Source organism: Talpa occidentalis, unplaced genomic scaffold, assembly GCF_014898055.3.
Source record: "Talpa occidentalis isolate TD23 unplaced genomic scaffold, MPIMG_talOcc4v2.1 talOcc4.17, whole genome shotgun sequence".
Taxonomy (NCBI): Eukaryota; Metazoa; Chordata; class Mammalia; order Eulipotyphla; family Talpidae; genus Talpa; species Talpa occidentalis.
Window position 1 is genome coordinate 49,846,028 of NW_023601754.1, and position 17,862 is coordinate 49,863,889.

Here is a 17,862-nt window from a genome sequence, read left to right on the forward strand (position 1 = left end):
GGGCCCCGGGAAAGTGGAAACCCGGGTCCCCAAGCTGCACCGCAGCCCGCGGGGTGGAAACGCACAGGCCCGCGGGGAGGGAGGCCCAGGACGCGCCCGGGCGCCCTCGGGGCCGCAGTCGGGAGCAAACGCCTCGGGCAGCGGCGGGGCCCCGCGCAGGAGGGACCCGGGGCCCTGGTCCCGCCGACCCCAAGATGAACCCCCAAAGCTCCAGTTCTCCACACCCAGCCCGCGCGCTGGGGCCGCCCCGAGCCCTCGCGCCTTCCCTCCCCGGCCTCACCTGCCCGCTCCCCGCCGCCGGCTCCCCAGGTCTAGGGCAGCGGCGCCCCCGCGGGGCTCCTGAGGGACCAGGCTCACCCCAGCCTGAACCTCACCCCGAATAGGGGGCCAGCAGGGCCAGGAGCCGGGCCTGGGCGAGCGCGCGTGCGCGGTAGGGGCGCAGGTGCAGACAGGTGCGCGGGGCGGCGCGGGGCGGGGCGGGGCGGGGCGGGCGGGGCGGGGCGCAAATAAACACTGAGATGCAGGCAAATGTCTCCTCCTACTGTGACCCTACATTATCCTCTAGACATGAAACGGCAAACAAGGTTGCTCGAATTTCTGGGTAAGATTTTTTTTTTTTAAATCATTCTTAAAAATCCCCTTACCTGAAGCTGACATAAAAGCATGACCAGGGGCCATCCTGGGGTGCAGGGGTTCAGCATCGCACTGTGAAGCCATCCGTAGCCTCTGGAGCCCCAGTTCCATCCCCAGCCGGGAAGGCGACCCACAGGACGCCACAGACCTCTCCTGTCTCCCCGCTGCTCCCCTCAGCAGTGGATTTCAGTCAGTCCACCTGTTCTGTTTCCCACTCTGTCTCCGGTGTATCCCCTGACCCCACCCCCGCACCTCTGGCCTGCACCCCAGCTCTTGTATTCATAACTAAATCAATCTGTAAAAAATAAACAAAATAAAATACATCACAACTAAAATGTCATTTACCTGGAGATCCTGAAATGGATCCTATTGCAAACATTAAAAAGCATCTGTTATTGGGCCTCCTTGGTGGCACAGGGGGTTAAGCACCATGCTATGAAGTGATCCGCAGACTGCTGCAAGAGTTCCATCACCTGGCCGGCCAGGGAGCATCCCACACGGTGCAGCAGACCTCTCCTGACTCACCCACTGCTCCCCTCAACAGTGTACTTCAGTCGTTGTGCCTGTTCTGTTCCCCACTCTGTCTCTGGTGAGTCCTCACACTCTCCCGCTGCATCTCTGGCCTGTGCCCCAGCTCTTGTAGGCATAAATAAATCTTTTTTAAAAAGCAGCTGTTATCAAAATACATTATGAGAAAAATGAAGGCTCTCGGCTCTACATATAATGTTTCTCTTTGCACATCATGGTGCAGTACAATACAGTGTGGCCCAGACTTAGACATCCCTGAGTCTGTTCTGTGGTTTAGTGGTTAGGGGTTGGAGTCAGGCCAAGCTGCAGAGACTGAGGGTGCTGTACACCCCTGTTATCGACAGTGAAGAATGAATGAGTAAAAAAAAAAAAAAAAAAACACACCCTACCAAACTGGAATTAAAAACATGTCTCAAATTTAGTTTCCTGCCTTGGAAGAATTGATGGAGGACAAGAGTGAAAAACCTGGAAAGGGGGTGCCCCGAGACCAGAACCTGACTCACACAAGGAGGTGGGGGTAGAGGGAAGTAACATGACCATTAACCCAGTGTAGAAATCGAGGCCCTCAGGTGAGTGCCTTGTCACAAGGCCAAAGGCCCAAGCAGGATGAGATGCTCTAGGGAGTGGAGCACAGGCCTGAGGGGAAAGACAGGGAGATGGGGACTATCCTGGAACCCGAGGACCCTCCTAGTTTTGCCAAGTTCTCCAACATCAGCAACAAACAGGCCATTCCACAAAGGAGGGAGGCCTCCCGAAGAGACTAGGCCCTGGCGAGGGGCAGCCGACCCTCTGCCCACCCCTGACTATTCAGGTGCATAGTCACAGGGGGGTCCTCAGGAAAAGGGGGGGGTTTCCAGGTTTCCTGCCCCACCGAAAAAGGAGGGTGGAGCAGAGCAGGGAGAAGAAGCTGCAGAGGAGACTGAGGGCGGAAGGAAGCAGGACACAGCCAGAAGGAGGCCTGGAGGAGGCACAAGGAGCCGAGAGACACAGGGAGAAACCGCGCCTGCCTTTTGGTCGTGGACTGGGCGACTCAGATGCGGGTGAGACCCGTGGGGAGGGGACCACGGCGGTTTTTGTCTTGATTTTGCTCTTTTCCTCCCAGACTTGTCTGGTTGTTTCTGATGCGTTTCTGTGGGTCCCCGCTGGAAGGTGCTTTAGACTTAGGACAGGCTTTGGGGCCTTGCTCTGGGCCAATCCTGCTTGGATGGACTTTTACCCAAGGAGCAACGGGTGACTTCAGGTGCTGGATTTAGAAACTATGTTCTTTGCCTTCTCTGTATCGTTCACTAACTGTATTAATTAGTTGGATTCTAACTGTATTAAATGTTAATTATTAAATTATTTAATCAATGATTCAATTACTAATAATTATTTAATGGTTAATTATGTAATTATCATTTAATTACTTACTAATTATTATCTAATGATCATTTAATGATCACTTAAATACTTGCTAATTATCATTTAATGATCACTAAATGATCATTTAATTACTTACAAATTATTTAATAATCATGTAATTACTACTATTTAATGATCATTTAATTACTTACTACTTACTATTTACTGATTATTTAATGATAATTTAATTACTTACTAATTATTATTTAATGACCATTAAATGATCATTTAATTACTTACTGAATACTATTTAATGATCATTTAACTACTTACTAATTACTATTTAATGATCATTCAATGATCACTTAATGATGATTTAATTACGTACTAATTGCTATTTAATGACCATTTAATTATTCACTGATTATTATTATTTTTTGAAGATTTATTTATTTATTTACACATGCACTGGGTACAGTCAGAAGCGCGGGAGGGCGAGAGAATTCACCAGAGCCAGAGCGGGGAGCAGAGCAGGCAGAAGGACCGAAGGACACTGCTGAGGGGAGCAGCGGGCGGCAGGAGAGGTCTGCGCGCCATGCGGGACCCTCCTCCGGTGGCCGGGGGCAGCCGGGGATCGAACCGGCGCTGCAGAGGCTGCGGGCAGTTAATCAATATTTAATGATCATTTAATTACTTACTAATCTCTATTTAATGATCATTTAATTACTCCCTAATTACTATTTAATGAGCATTTAATGATCATTTGATTACACGCTAATTACTATTTAATGATGCTTTAATTACTTACTAATTACTCTTTAATGAGCCGAGGGCGGCGGGACGCGCCTGCGTGGCCGTGGAGCGTCAGGGCGCGTGAGCTCAGCCCGGAAACCCACGCCCCGCACTGAAACGCGGGGTCACGCGGACGCTGAGGCCCCGGGGCCGCCGCTCTTGGGAGCCTGGGGGCGCCCCGAAGCCCACGCTGCCGCCCCGCCCCCGCGGAGTCCCCGCGCCCGGCCGGCCGCGCTGGTCAGTCGAGGGCGTGGCCGGCGGGAGCCCCGAGGCCGCCCCGTGCGCGTCGCTCTCGCGCCTGCCCGTCCCCCGCGTCCGGCTCCTCGCCCCGCGCGGCCAGCGCCGTCTCGGACCCGCAGTCTCGCCGGGCGGTCGCTGACTCTGCGCTTTATTGCCCCTCGCCGGGGACCCACGAAGCCACCCCGGGGCGCTGGACGCGCGAGGCCCGCGGGAGCCTGGCGGCGGGCTCGGGGCGGGGGCCGGCCGCGAGCGCCCCGGCCCCGACCGCGGCCTCCCCCAGCCTCCCCGACGCCCCCGACCCGGGCCCTGGCGCCTCCGCTGCGAGGGCTGGACGCGGCCGCGGCGTCGGGGCTGTGCGGGCCTCCCCTGCTCCGGCTCGTCCCCCGGTTCCGTCCAGCCGCGCGGGGCTTAGATGTTCGGCCGAGCGCAGCCCAACCCCGGCCGCGGCCCCCGGCGCCCCCACGGCCCGAGCGCGTCCTTCCCTGGACGCGGGCGCAGGAGGAAGCGCCCGGGGCCGCCTCGGGCGTGGCTGCCCGCGGGTCGCCGCGAGCCGTGCGCCCCCAGCTTTGAGCAGCAAGGAAAGCGTGTCCGACACGGGCCCCCAAGCTCCTATCGCCTGGTGACGCCCCCACCGCGCTGCCCGTCACCAGGGGGCGCTGAGAAGCGTGGGCGCGCGGCTCCTCCTCCAGGGCGCCCTCCTCGATGGCTGCGCCAGCGACGGGCCCTCGCCGAGGATGCCCGAGGCGCGTCCCCAGGGCCGCCGGCGGGCGCGTGCCGCGTGTCCTCGCGGCTGAGGGGCGCCAGGCCCTGAGCCCTAGGGGTGGCCTCCGCGGGGACCCCCGTCCTGGCGGCGGGGGGACTTCTGGGGCTGGGGGAGCGGCGGCAGCGGCCTGTGCACGGCCCGGGCCCGCGCGGGCAGCGTCCTCCGGCTGTACCAGTCCTCGGCCAGCAGCGCCGCCAGGAGCACCAGAAGCGCCGCGCCCAGGCCCATGCGGACCAGGTTGCCCTGCGTGTAGCGCAGCCGGGAGGGACCTGGGGAGGGACCTGGGGAGGATGGAGCCGTGAGGGGAGCCGCGTCTGGCACCGCCCGGCCCATCCGAGCGGCCCCCCTCGTACCCCTGGTCTGCGCCCACCTCCTCTAGGAGGCCCCTCCGCTCCTCGCCAAAGACCCTGGCCAGAGAAACCCAGCTCTGGACGCCTGGTTGGAGCCCTCGAGACTCGGCCCCGCCAAGGGCTGCCCCAGGCTGCTCCGGGCAGTGCCTGTTAACGGGGAATCTCCTTCTCTGACCGCGGAGATCATCTCAGCGCCCCACCGACCTCATCGCCCAGGCCCGAGTCGGGGCTGACCTGCCCCTCCCCTCCTGGCTACACCCCGGGGCCGAGACCACAGAGCTGCAGCTTCTGCAGAGAGGAGTGAGCTCAGGGACCGGAAAGGGGGACCCGCGAGGATCCTTAACTCACCGGTTGGGGCCACGGACCCCTTCGGAGCGACAAGGACACTCCTAGAAGACTCTGGAAATCAGAGAGTGCAAAGGGGTGAGGCCGGCTGCCCCTGTTCCCCCGAAGCAGGGGCCTGGGGTGAATTCTGAGGCCAGGGCGAGTGTGACCCTCCCATCAGGCGTCCAGGCCCTCCCTCCCCCTGCACGGGGCGTGGGCCCCAGGAAAGGACTGACACTCGGGGCGGGGCCGCCGCTGTTGAAGGAGCACAGCGCTCAAGTCACAGGTTGTCGGTGGCCGAGCGTTAGCGTGGGTGCTGAGCTGGGCCCACGGGGCAGCCCCCACGCTGGCGCTTCACCCTCGGCCACAGGGCCCGAGACTCGGGCTGCACGTGGAGACCCAGAGGCTGCAGCACGGAGGGACCCAGACTAGCAAGAGGCCTGCAGACAGGATGAGGCCCCCGGGGGCTGGCAGCACATGGGACACCCCACTGGGGGCCGGACTTTGAAGGGGGGGATGGGGACGAACAGCCCAGGGCCTTAAAGGAAAGCAGAGAAGGTTGGCGAGGGTCCGGGGTCTCCGCCGGGTTGAACTCCCTGAGGGCAGGTGAGGCTTCCTCCAGAGAAAGGGGAACCGCAGCAGGAGGGAGCCCTGGGCGGCCCGTCCGGGCCTGTGCCCACATGGAACACAAGCACCACGCACAGGGAAGCACGGGGCGCACAGCCAAGCCTGAAGACAGGGGCAGTGGCCCCGATGGTCCCCGCCCCACTGTCCTGTGAGGGGCCGCGTTACCCAGAGGGCTCCCCTGGCCCCAGCGCAGGCCACCCCCATCCGCTCTCATCTGCAAGCTACGGGCCTTGCTGGAAAGGGCCAGGCGGCTTTCTTGACCCACGGAAAACTGATCCGGGGTGCCGGGGAGTGCCCAGCCCAATGCGCACCTGTGGCGGAGGCCCTGCTTGTGACAGACATGTTCGGCTTCCTGGAGGCTTCTGGGAGCTCTGAGGAGGAGGAGGAGAAAGTGGATAATGTTGGCCCACCCGGTGGTCTTTGCCCTCCACATCCCTTCTCAGAAACCTGGGCTCCCTGGAGCCTCCACGCCTGTCCAGAAGAGGCAGGTCAGCCCCTTCGTGTGGACGGCTGTCTGTACTGAGGCACACCCAGCGATGCAGCTGCTGGGCCGACGGTGACCCCACCCTGAGGCCTCGGAGCCGCTGGCAGCATCCAGGCAGCAACCACTCTCCGCCCCCACCCGCCCCTGACCTCCTTGAATCCTCACCCACATTGTGGTCGAACTCCCTAAGAGTATGAATCCAGTCACGCTAGAGGGTGTGTTGAATCTCTTGGGATGCGACTCACACCTCAGTTTACACAGCAAGAAGTGAGTCAGCAGATTTCCCTGAGCTGAGAAAGAGCCTCAGCACACAGGAGAGGCCTCCTTGGCCAAGGCCACGACCTTGACCAAGGGCTTCCTAGAGTTTTGATGGGTATGCCAAAGAATTTCCTGAGGCCCTCAGCCTGGAAAATTATGTTGTTGATGGCGGTGGCTGCTTCTGAGGATGTGTTTATGATGGAGCCATATTTGTTCTCTGCCATTTCTCTTCCTGGGAATTCCATTAGAAAAGGGGTAGTACGTGCTGTGTGTGGAATATTATGCAGCCATAAAAAAGGAACAGGCTTGCTGCATGCCGCAACTTGAATGGCGCTTGTGGGCATTATGCTGAGGGCAGGAAGACAATCTCAAAGAGGCCCACACTCGTGGGTCCATTTACAGACAAAATTCCCCAAAATGATAAAATTGACAGGCAGAAATAGGGGATTTTATAAAGCAAGTTTGTGAAAGAGATGGTGAATTAAATGGCGAGATCTAAAGAAAAAAAAGAAATAGGAGGAGGCATCCGTGTATCTTCTACCCCAGATTGGGGGGGGAGCGACTCCAAAACTTACCTGGCACGGAGGCAGGAGAGTCTGTGGGCATCCGGACGGTGGGCACATCAGTAACTGAGGAAGCAGAAAGGAGAGTCTGTGCTGTCCGCTGTGGGCACTGTGGGTTAGCTGAGCAAAGACTATAACATTTCTGTGCCCCAGTTTCCTCATCGGGAAAATGGGTCTGAAGCAGCTCAGTGTCTGGCCCTTGGTGGACGGCAACAGCTCAAGGGCTGATGGGCCGCCTACGGCGATGCCTGCCTGTCCCTTCTCCCGGGTCTCTGTGGCCACACTCTGCCTCTTTCCCGAAGGCAAACCAGCTCTCGTCTTCTAGGAAGTGGGGGAGCCAGGAGCAGCAGGATATGCTTTGGGGAACGAAGTAGACACCCCGTACTGTGGAAGGGGGAGCTGAAGCAGCCAATCCCAGCCCCTCCACCTCCCACCGCCGGCAGCCACCCACCCACGTCCACCCCAGCCCCCACGCTGGCCTTGTCCACACTGGGGGGAGGCAGGCGGCCTCAGAAAGCTGGGGAAGGGCGAGATGGATCCCCCCTGGAGCTTTCAGAAGGAACAGCCCAGGGGACACCCTCACTTTATCCCAAATGCCACCTGTTTGGGCTTCCGGCCTCCAGAACGGAAGGGAGTTGATGGACAAAGCCAGTGAGTTTGTGGGAGCTGAGGCCCACACCAGCCAGCCCCCCCGCCCCGCCCTGCCCCCTCACCTGTGACCACGAGCCGCAGGGGGTCGCTGGGGGCCGACCACAGGTAGGGGCTGGCGCTGGAGAAGCTGTAGCAGCGGTAGGTCCCGCTGTGAGCCGCCGTCACCGTGACGAGGGGGAAGTCGGCCCAGTACCACTTCTCGGGTTTCTGGGCGGCTCTGGGGTCCCCCTCCTTGTACAGAGCAAACCGGTCGAAGCCATATTGGCTGTGACACTGCAGCGTCACGTCCCCTCCGGGGGACACCGCCGGGCTGGGCTTGGCCGAGAGCACAGGCTTGCCATACACGCCTGGGAGAGAGGCTGTCACTGCCAGCGCCCCGGGGGGCCCTTCTCGAGGGCTGGGGCTCTCCGGGGCTCCCCACCCAGGGGACCCACTCTCCGCCACTTGCTCACAGCAGTGGCGGCCGGCCGCACCCTCGCTGCCGCTCAGGGGCTGCATCATCCTGGACACACCCCCATGTCCAGGTCTGGGTCCTCCACTATGAAGCGGGGACAACGGATGGAGATGCTGAGGCAGCTGGAGGCCGGGGTGGGCCCGAGGGAGGGCGGCTCGGGCCCGCAGGGAGGGGCGCTGAGCCGGCGGCGGGGGTGGGGGGCAAGAAGGGAGAGACGGGGAGCAGAGACGGCCTGGGGCGGGGACCCGGGCCCCGGGGATAGGGAAGGGACACTTGAAGAGACAGAGGGGGGCGACCGTGTGGCCTGTGTCTCAACGTGGGTTTTGGTTTCGCTCTCTTCCTCCCTGCCCTGCCCGGCCCGGGCGCCTCCCCTGGGGCCGTAGCCGTGGGCAGGCTTTGGGGCTCAGGAGCACCGCTTTGGGCCGGCCCTGCCCGTCCAGGCAGCCGCCCCCGAGGGGAGGGGTGACCGCGGGTGTCTCCCTGGAAACTACTCTTCTCTCTCTTGCACACTCGCTGCACCCAACTCCTCTTCCACGGAGGCGCTCACGCCCGTGTTTACACGGCGGCCGGCAGGACCCATGTAGAGCAGGCGGATTTGGGGGTCCAGGCCCCCCTCACCCTGCCCACGACCGGCGTAACCTACTTTCAGCTCTCACGCCCCGTGGAGGCAGCCGCTTGGGGGCCTTGCGAGACCACGACAGCGTCAGCTCCATCCCCACAGCCCCACACGTCAGCGGGGGGCCCTGTGTGTGTCGGGAGAGCGAGCGGCCCCCAGCCCGTCAGTGGGGAGGACAGTGCCGGTCAGGGGCGGCTGCCCCCGCGCCTCAGCCCAGGGCCGCGCCCCCCGCTTTTTGGAGGGAGCCTTAACAACCCCCTCCTCACAGGGGAGTGGGGGGTCCACTCAGCCCCGGTGAGGCCGGGGACTTTGGGGGTGCTTCCCGTCTGCAGCCCCCACCGAGCGCCCCGCGGCCACCCCGCCGGCGCCGCGTTACCCGTGGCCACGAGCTCCAGCTGGTCACTGGGCGGGGACCACCGCGAGCCGTCCTGGTAGGAGCAGCGGTAGCGGCCGGCGGCCTCCTGCGTCATGGCGGCCACGGCGAGGACCGCCTGGTCCTTGTAGGTGCTCGAGCGCAGCTTCTCCAGGCGGTACAAGGCCGCGCCCGGGGGGCCCTGGCAGCGGAGCGTCACCGGCTGCCCCAGCGGCACGAGCGGGCTGGGCAGCGCCTGCAGTGAGGGCTTGGGGAGCGCGCCTGCAAGGGACAGGGACGGGCCGGTGGCTTCCCCCTGCGCTGCCCGCGGCCTGCCCAGCCCTCCCTCCACCCTCGGGCGCTGGACAGGGGGAGCCCCACCCCCACTCACCCTCAGGCACCGCGGTCGCCGGCCCCAGACACAGCCCTGGAAAGAAGGAAGGGAGGCGGCTGGCAGCGCGGGGGCCGGGCACGCACCCGCATCCCTCACCCCGGCCCGCGCGGGAGTGAGGGGGACAGGGGGGGCCGCCCGCCCCGCTTCCCCTTCCACCTGAGCTAACTCCTCTCCGGTTAAAAGCCTCTCTCGGGTTGCCAGATAGAGCCCAAAAAGCAGGACTCCCCGTTAAATTTGGATTTCAGAAAAACGGTGACTATTTTTCCGTGCACAGCATGTGCCCGAGAGGGGTGGGTTCAGCTTGTGCGTGCTCTCGCCGCTCACCGGAAATTCAGTTGAAGTGGGCGCCTTGCCTTGTAGCAGGGAACCTCCTTCCTCCACACACACACTCTCTCTCTCGCATGCACACACGCGCGCACGCACACGCACACACGACACGGAGACACGTCCCGCCGGTCAGGAGCGAGCGAGCCAGGGGCACGCCCCATCCCTGCAGCTCAACTGTCCCTCCCGCTGGCCTCCGCGCCCTGCCCCCGAGGGGTCAGCTCCGGAGGAATAACGAAGCACCGCAGATGGGCGGGCAGCCCCCCCTGGGCCCCAGCAGGACAGCCCGAGGCCCCACCGCCGGTCCCTTGGCCGGAGGCCTTCAGCAGGCTCCAGACCTACCAACTGTTTCCACTGTACTGTGCGCAGCGGGCCTCGGCGCGCAGCGGGTGCCTCGCTGCAGCTCGCCGCCGCCGGCCCCCACCACCTCCCCACCGCACGGCCCTGCGCGGGGACAGCCCCGAGACCTGCTCGCCCGGCTGATTGCAAGTCCACGCCGCATGTTGTTGGCAGCACCGGCTCCCAACTCAGCCTGCCCCGTCCCCAGCATCACCCTTCCCCGGCCCGGAGCCTCCTTTGCACCTGTTTCTACACGCACCCCATTCGGTGACACCCCCGAGAGCGCCTGCAGCACCCCTGGGCCCGCATAGCCCGTCCAGCTGTGGCCAGCGGCAGCGGCGCATCTCTGCCCAGAACCACCAGCCATGCCAGCAACTAAGCTAAAATCTGTCCCCATGTCACTGCACCTGCACTTTCCGAAAGGCCGGGGCGGAGGGAGAGCTGAGGGGGGCCCCGCCCGTGACCCAGCCCTAAGCGGGAATCCTCCGAGGAAACCCTGCACCCCCCGGGATTCCGGTTCCCCGCCTCCCTGTCGGGACGCCCTGGCCCCACGGCTCCTGCTGATGTCCGAGGCTACGGTTCTCTGCCCCGTGTGCCAGGACTCACCAAGGCAGAGCAGGGCGGGGAGGGACGGGGACATGGTTCCTCAGCCCGTCCTGAACACTGGGACGAGGAGAAGCACAGGCACTGGGCAGAGACACCGGACATGACAAGCACAAGGCAGGCGCTCACCCCACGCTGCCTCGCAGCCCGGCCTTTCCTGATTGGGGCCCGCTGGGCGGGAACCACATCCCCAGCGGAATGACTTGCACACGAGCTCCGAGGAGCCCCACTATCTCCTGCCACCAGCCCCAAGTCACAGATCTGCCTGCTGGGGGGGGGTGCCCATTCCCAGAGCTCTAAACTCCCTGACAGTCAGCGGGAACACACACATCAAAACTACCAAGTGGGGCCTCCCTGGGGACACAGAGGTTATGTCTCAGCACTATGAAGCTGTTGGCAGCCACTGCAGCCTGAGTTCGATCCTGGCTGACCCACATGGTGCAGCAGACCTCTCCTGTCTCCCCGCTACTCCCCTCAGCAGCATATTCAGTGAATCCACCTGTTCTGCTCCCCACTCTGTCTCTGGTGAGTCCTGTCACCCCCGCACCTTTGGCTTGCACCCCAGTTTTTATATGCATAAATAAATAAAACTAGGGCCTCCCTGGTGGTGCAGGCGGTTGAGCATCACACTGTGAAGCTGTCTGCAGCATATGCAGTGCGGGCTCAATCCCGGCTGGCCAGCAAGAATCCCACATGGCGAAGCAGACCTCTCGCCCGCTGCTCCCCTCAGCAGCATATTTCATCAGTCTGCCCGTTCTGCTCCCCGCTCTGTCTCTGGTGGATCCTCTCACCCTCCCACGCATCTGGCCTGTACTCCAGTTCTTGTATAAAAATAAATCTTTAAAAAATAAATAAACCTAAAAATAACAAAAACTACGGAGATATTTCTTTTCACCTGCAGGATGGCCGGCCCACTGGGACAAACAAGTTCTGGCCCAGCCACACAATGGCGTATTACTGAGCCGTAAAGGGAAGGCCGTTCAGCAGCACTAGTCACACCAGCCAAGGCAGGTGATAACCGGTGCTGTGAGGATGTGGAGAAGTCAGACCCTTCGGGGTTGCTGGTGGCGATGCCATGGCAGCTGTGAGGACAGTATAGTGGTTCCTCAAAAATGAAAGAACCACCTCATGATCAGCAACTCCACCCTGGATACAACCTCAAAAGAATGCAAAGCCGGGACTTCCTCCACCACATGTACATCTGTGCTCACAGCAGCATGACTCAGCATTATTCCAGAGCCCAGACGCACAGACAACTCACTGGCCATTGATGGATGAAACAAACTGAGGTCCAGCCACACAATGGAATATTATACAGCCCTAAAAAGGAATGCCACCCAGGAACACTATTCACAACAGCCAAGGCACATACACAACCCAGATGCGCAGAGGAGTGAATGAAGAAGTGTGGGTGCGCACACTGGATACTACCCAGCTATTAAAGGCCTTGCCGTTTGCAACAGCACAGACGGAACTGGAGATTACGCGCAGCAAAAAAAGTCAGAAAGCCGGACAACTGCTGGCAGTCTCACTCACGTGGAATGTAAATAAAGCAAACAAACTGACCAACATGACAAAATAACCTGTAGACTTTCAGAAAAATATGGTGGTCACCAGAGGGGGCGGGGGATGGGGGGAAGGGGGCCATCCAAGAGGGGTGAACCCTGGTGGTGGGCAGAGCAGTATCGGCACATCCTGAGGTGTGAGGCTGTGCTCCCGAAACTGAGAGAGTGCTGCAAAGTAATGCTAAGTCAATAAAAATTTTGGTTTTTTTTTTTTTTAAAGAGTGAAATTCTAACAGGCCACAACACAGATGGAGCCCGGAAGCAGGACAGCAAGTGCGGAGCCAGGCACAGAAGACCATACGATGCCACTTAGGTGTGCCGGACGGGCGGGGCAGAGACACAAAGCAGAAGGCGGTGCCGGGGCGGGGCGGGGCGGGGGTGAGGAGCTGTCTGATGGGAGAGTTTCTGTCCGGGCGACAAGAACGTCTGGGTACAGGCAGTGGAGACAGCATCCGATATCATGAATTTAATGCCGCTGTGTTGCCCGCTGGTAGGGGGCTCAAATGATTGATGCCACACTGCGCGTTCAGCCAACTCTCTGATGTTCAAATGAAGAACCCCTGGCCTCACCGTCCGTGGCCCCTGGCCCACCGTGGCTGGGAGGAGGCGGCGTCCATGCCTGGGTGCTGAGTGGTCAGTTACCTCAGCCCGGGCACGGCCTCCAAGCTCAACACAGCCAGGAAAGGGCAAAGCTAGTGCAACTGCCTCGGTCACTTTATTATAAAAACAAATTTTTCCCTAGGACCCAGCAGGCAACCACTTGAAACTCACTTCAAAACCAGAGCTGCAGGGAATTCTGCGGTGCTTACTGGCTCAGAACAAAGGGACCTTTGCAGCCCAAGCTTGGGCTTGTGAGGCTGCAGATTGCAAGTGTCTGCAAAGCCTTGTGCCAGATGCGCAGTCACCGGCCATGCCTTGGAGAGCTCACCCGCAGGGCGGATGCAACGAACAAGTCTGTCCCGTTAAAAAAGTGGCCACGTCTCCTCCCTGCAGCCAGGGCTGCCACTGCCCAGCTGGGTCGGCCCATCATGGCCACGGGACCTGTCCTGTGACTGGCCGGACTCGCTCTGTCCCTGCATCAGGAATGTCTTACTTTCTTTTTTTTTTTTTTAAAGATTTATTTATTTATACAAGCACTGGGTACAGTCAGAAGCGCAGGAGGGAGAGAGAATCCACCAGAGCCAGAGCGGGGAGCAGAGCAGGCAGAAGGACCGAAGGACACTGCGGAGGGGAGCAGCGGACGGCAGGCAAGGTCTGTCGCGCCATGTGGGACCCTCGCCCAGCAGCCGGGGATTGAACCGGTGCTGCAGAGGCTGCAGGCAGCTTTGCAACCCAGCACTCAACCGCTGCGCCACCGGGGAGGCCCAGGAATGCCTTACTTTCTTTTTTTTAAAAAAATAATAAATTTTATTTTTATATTCCCCATACAATTGCAACCCCCTTATTTTGACCCCAATCCCTCCCCTCCCCACCCCCCATCATCCATAGAGTGTCTCTGGTTCATAGTTTTTTGTTGATTTTGATTTTCACTTTCTTATAGTTATTCATTTTCCTGGTCCCTTATTTAGGTTTTCTGGATTCCTGCTATGAGTGAGACCCTCCGGTATTTTTCTTTTTCTTTCTGGCTTATTTCGCTGAGCATGATCCCTTCCAGCGCCATCCATGTTGCTGCAAATGGCATGTGCTTATCTTTTTTGAATGCTGAGTAATAAGGAATGCCTTACTTTCAAGGCTGAAACGCACTCCGTGGCATGGGAGGCCTGGCTTGCTCATCCCTTCATCCGCTGATGGACACGTGGGGGGGCTGCACCTCTGGACCTGTGCGATGAATGCTGCCAGAACAGGGTGAGAAACAGCCCGGAAATCCTCTTAGGGTCACCTGCCCGGTTCCCAGGTGACCTGGCAATCCCACTCTGGGGTCCCGACTGAGCCCTCAGCTTCTTACTGCTCTCCGCAGCCGGGCAGGTAAATTCCGTGTCCCCGCGTCCCTGCCTCGGGAGGCCGCGGCTCCTGAGCACCAGGCGCACCTGCTGCTATGAAGATCCTCAGTGCAAGCGCGCCCTCTCCTGGCCACGGACAGGAGCCTCTGGCTAGACGGTGGGTGGGGAGGAGATTGGAGCTAGAGGCTTTTAGTCTTTAGTTTCCTTTTTTCTCGAAATCCCCTCCTTTTTCCCTTCATCACCCAGGGCCCAAGAGGTGCCTCTCGCGACTCTTAACTCTTCTCTCACCAGAAAGCCACTGTCCTGGCTGCAGCGAGGCCTTGCTTTGTCTGGATGGGGATTGTATTTTGTTTTTGGACCACCTGGTGCTGGTTTTAGGGTCGGCGCCTGTCTCCCGTCTTCACAGTTTCTCTCACACTGTCACACCCACGTGGTGAAAGAGTTCCCAGGGGCTGCGGTATGACATGGCCCATCTCCTCCCTGCCCACACTCGAGCCCGAGTGTTCAGGGTGCCGCGGGGGCACTGCCCGGGATGCACCCTCCACTCTGGCGCACCTGGACTTGACTTTACTTCAGTGACAGCCAGCAGGGGTCCCCTGTCGCTTCCATCATTGCCAACTGCTGCCTCGATTTACCCAGAAGCCTCCATTGTTACAGGAGATGGAGCCCATGGGCCCAGAGCCCGTTTCCCAAGCTCAGCCCCTGCACGGCCGCACCCCGGCCTGGTTTCTCCCACCCCAGGGAAGTCTGCGTGTCAGGGGGCAGGCTGCCCTGCTCAGCAGCCCGAAGCTGCTTCACCCCAGCCCAGGCGGATGCTGGGCACCCAGCCCGGTGCGGGAACACCCCCAGGCACACTGCCACCCGCGCTCCCCCGCCCCGACGCGGACCCCGACCACCCACGTCATGGGCGCCTTCCCAGGCAATTTACAGAGCTGAGGAGGAGGTGGAGACCGGAGGACACTCAACACCCCGCAGGGCCCAGGCTGCCCCCGCCCCCACCAAGGGCTCTGGATGCTGGGCTCTCAGTCCCTCGCCTCTGGGCAACCCCGGGGACTGCACCTGAGCCCTGAGGGGCGGTGGCCTTCCCAGGAAACAGCTCCCCTCCTCGCGGCTCAGATGGCGCCTACATGGGCCAAGGGGCCTCAGACCCTAACGTGCAAGAGAATAAAACAAATCTGGATTTTTTTTTTTTTTTTTTTTTTGAGATTTGCTTTAGAGACACTGCAAAGAATGGAGGTTTATGGACAACCTTGAGCTGAGCTCCAAGGTCAGCTGGAGACTAAGAATGCAGAGGAGGGGCTTCCCCAGGAGGCGGGGGTGCACCAACAGATCCAAAGCCCGGCGCCTGAGGCCTCACACCCCCATGAACGAACAATCTCGTGACTCCACAATCTCGTGACTCCGTCAAAGACCTCAGTCAAGTCCATTCTTTGCCCCTAACCCACTTCTCTGACTCTAAAATTTAACTCCCCTATACACAGCCCTGGGCCAAGACCTGTGTGGCCTCATTTCCTTTCTTCACCCGGAGGTATGTTCATCTCCTACCCACCCCCCCAACACGTTTGGGGCCAAGCTGCATCACTGTCGGGGCACGGGGCACGGCCGCTGCGGGGGCTCCTCTGCCTGCAGGGCGTAGCAACCATCCCCGCGGCCTGTGGTGGCCCCCACCCCGAGGGCAGCAGGAAGCACAGGTGCCCCAGCACCCTTCGCGCTCAGCTTGTCGGCCTGCGGCTCCTTCCCAACCTGGGCTTCGTGGCTTTGGGGTTTTCATCTCTTGAGAAACTGGGCTTCCACAGCCACTTCAAAGCCTCGAGGCAGTCAGCGGGGGTGATGTCGACGTGGGGGTTGGGGTTTCTCGGTTTTGTCAGGGAAGCAGATGTTGGGGTGAGCGTCGGTTCCTAGAACCAGCCCCAAGCCACAGGCCCACGTCCACAAAACACACATCCTGTGTGGCCACCCGCCGGGGCTGGGCCCCCACTCCTTTCGATAAACCTCTAGACCCCAAAATGGGCAGGCTCCAGAATGAGACTTTGGATTCTAATTCTTCTTCCTAAGATACCCCCAGTAAAAAAAACAAAAAGTGTGCTGGGGTGTTAGCGACTGAACCCCTCATTTCTGTGACTGCCCCAGCGAGGGAGGGAGGGGGAAGAGACGTGCTAACAGCCGAGGAGTCAGGCTCCGAAATGAGACAGCGGGGAAGGCAGACTGGTGTCCCGCCCCCCCAAAACGCCCACATCCTCATCCCTGACACCACGAATGTGCGACTGTCCGGCCTGGGGATCAGGTGAGCAGACGGGACAGCTGCTATGGGCCGGCGCCCCGGGCGGAGCTGATCCCGGACGCTCAGGGTGGGCTGACGGAACCCGGGGGTCCTGAAACATGACAGGCTCGAGAGAAGTCTCGCGCATTCCAGCCACGCGGTGCCCGCAGGGAGCGGCTTCTCCCCGGAACCTCCAGAGGGAACAGCCGGCTACACCTCGAGTTCAGCCCGCGGAGACCCTACCTGGGGCTGATCTCCAGAGCACTGCGGCAGCAAATCCACCGACGCACCCGAGCGCACAGCCAGGGCTGGGGCCGGCAGCGGGGACACGCCGGGCCCAGCGACGCGGTGACCCGGATGCCAGCCCTGAAGCCAAGTCAAGGAGGGAGTGGCAGGTCTTGTGTCACACTCACCTGCCCACTCCTCAGAGTGGGAAGACGAGGCACCCACAAACCAGAGAAGGCGGGGCACAGACAGTGGGCGCAAAGGCCTCTACCAGGAGGGCGGGCAGAGATGCGTGGAGGAGGGAAGCTCCGTGCCCCTCCCCGGCCAGCTGTGTCCTGATCGTCTCCACCAGAGGGCTGAGTGACGGCCACAGCTACGGGGAGGACAAGACGCTCTCGCGGCCTGCTGGGCGGCCCTGTGGTGCCCTCAGCAAGCGCCTGACCTGGACGCAACCACGAGGACGGGACCACCCAGTGGGGGCAAGATAGGGGCGCTCCCCGAGGAGCCCACTTCACCACACACTCTGCTCCCTTTGCAGGAGACTGGGGAGGGGGCACGATGAGACCCAGGATGAGTCCTGGGTCAGGAAAAAGGGGGTCGCCTTTTGCTGTAAGGACACCGTGGAGGGCAGACAGGAAGCACCTGAAGCGGCTGTGTGACCCCATGTTACTTCCATTTGTAAAAACGTCTCATTTGAAAAGAAAGGTGGTCACTACTGACGAGTGTGTCTGCAGAGATCAGGCCTCGGCCAGTGATGTTTCTTGCCTTGATGGCCGCGCTGTGGCCATGGGAGCCACCCTGGGAGATCCACACACGCCCCAGAGAACCACGGCTCGGAGGGAAGCCCAGACACCACACTGGCACAGCTGCCCCCGACTTGTTTCCCTGCGCCCCACCACGTGAGCACATCCACACGCGCAAGCGGCCATGCGGCGTGGCAGCCGTCTGGCCAGAAGCGGCGGCCTCCACCTCCCCATGGCCTGGTGACGGGTGACCGGCCCGAAGCCAGCATTTCCCACCAGCCGCGGCCTCATAACACCGGACGTCCACACTGCGGCATCACGCCAGAAGCACTGCTCAGAACACACGCCCGCGGACACACGCGTGACGGGATGACGGACAGATGGATGGACGGAAGGACAGACAGGTGGAAGGATGGCTGACAGGATGGACAGATGGAAGGGTAGACAGGAGGACAGACAGATGGACGGACAGACAGACAGGTGGACGGGTGGA

The 17,862-nt window shown here is 60.7% G+C and overlaps 1 protein-coding gene across 1 annotated transcript; it reads right to left on the minus strand.

Moving 5' to 3' along the window:
• Positions 1–4,348: 4,348 nt before the first annotated feature.
• On the minus strand, positions 4,349–10,673 carry GP6 (glycoprotein VI platelet). Its single transcript, XM_037515609.1, has 8 exons — positions 10,640–10,673; positions 9,368–9,403; positions 9,001–9,258; positions 7,617–7,901; positions 6,916–6,969; positions 5,910–5,969; positions 4,996–5,046; positions 4,349–4,566 (listed from the first exon to the last, which is right to left on the minus strand). The coding sequence occupies exons 1-8, from the start codon at positions 10,671–10,673 to the stop codon at positions 4,349–4,351; spliced, it is 996 nt and encodes a 331-aa protein (XP_037371506.1).
• Between the last annotated feature and the right edge of the window lie 7,189 nt (positions 10,674–17,862).

What these genes read in the sequence shown, in the direction of transcription:
- GP6 (XM_037515609.1), bottom strand. Translation starts at nt 10,673, where the DNA reads ATGTCCCCGTCCCTCCCCGCCCTGCTCTGCCTTG. An exon ending in GGCGACCGCGGTGCCTGAGG is followed by an intron (nt 9,259 to 9,367) that starts GTGAGTGGGGGT and finishes TGTCCCTTGCAG; the next exon opens with GCGCGCTCCCCAAGCCCTCA. An exon ending in CCTGCGGCTCGTGGTCACAG is followed by an intron (nt 6,970 to 7,616) that starts GTGAGGGGGCAG and finishes CTGCTTCCTCAG; the next exon opens with TTACTGATGTGCCCACCGTC.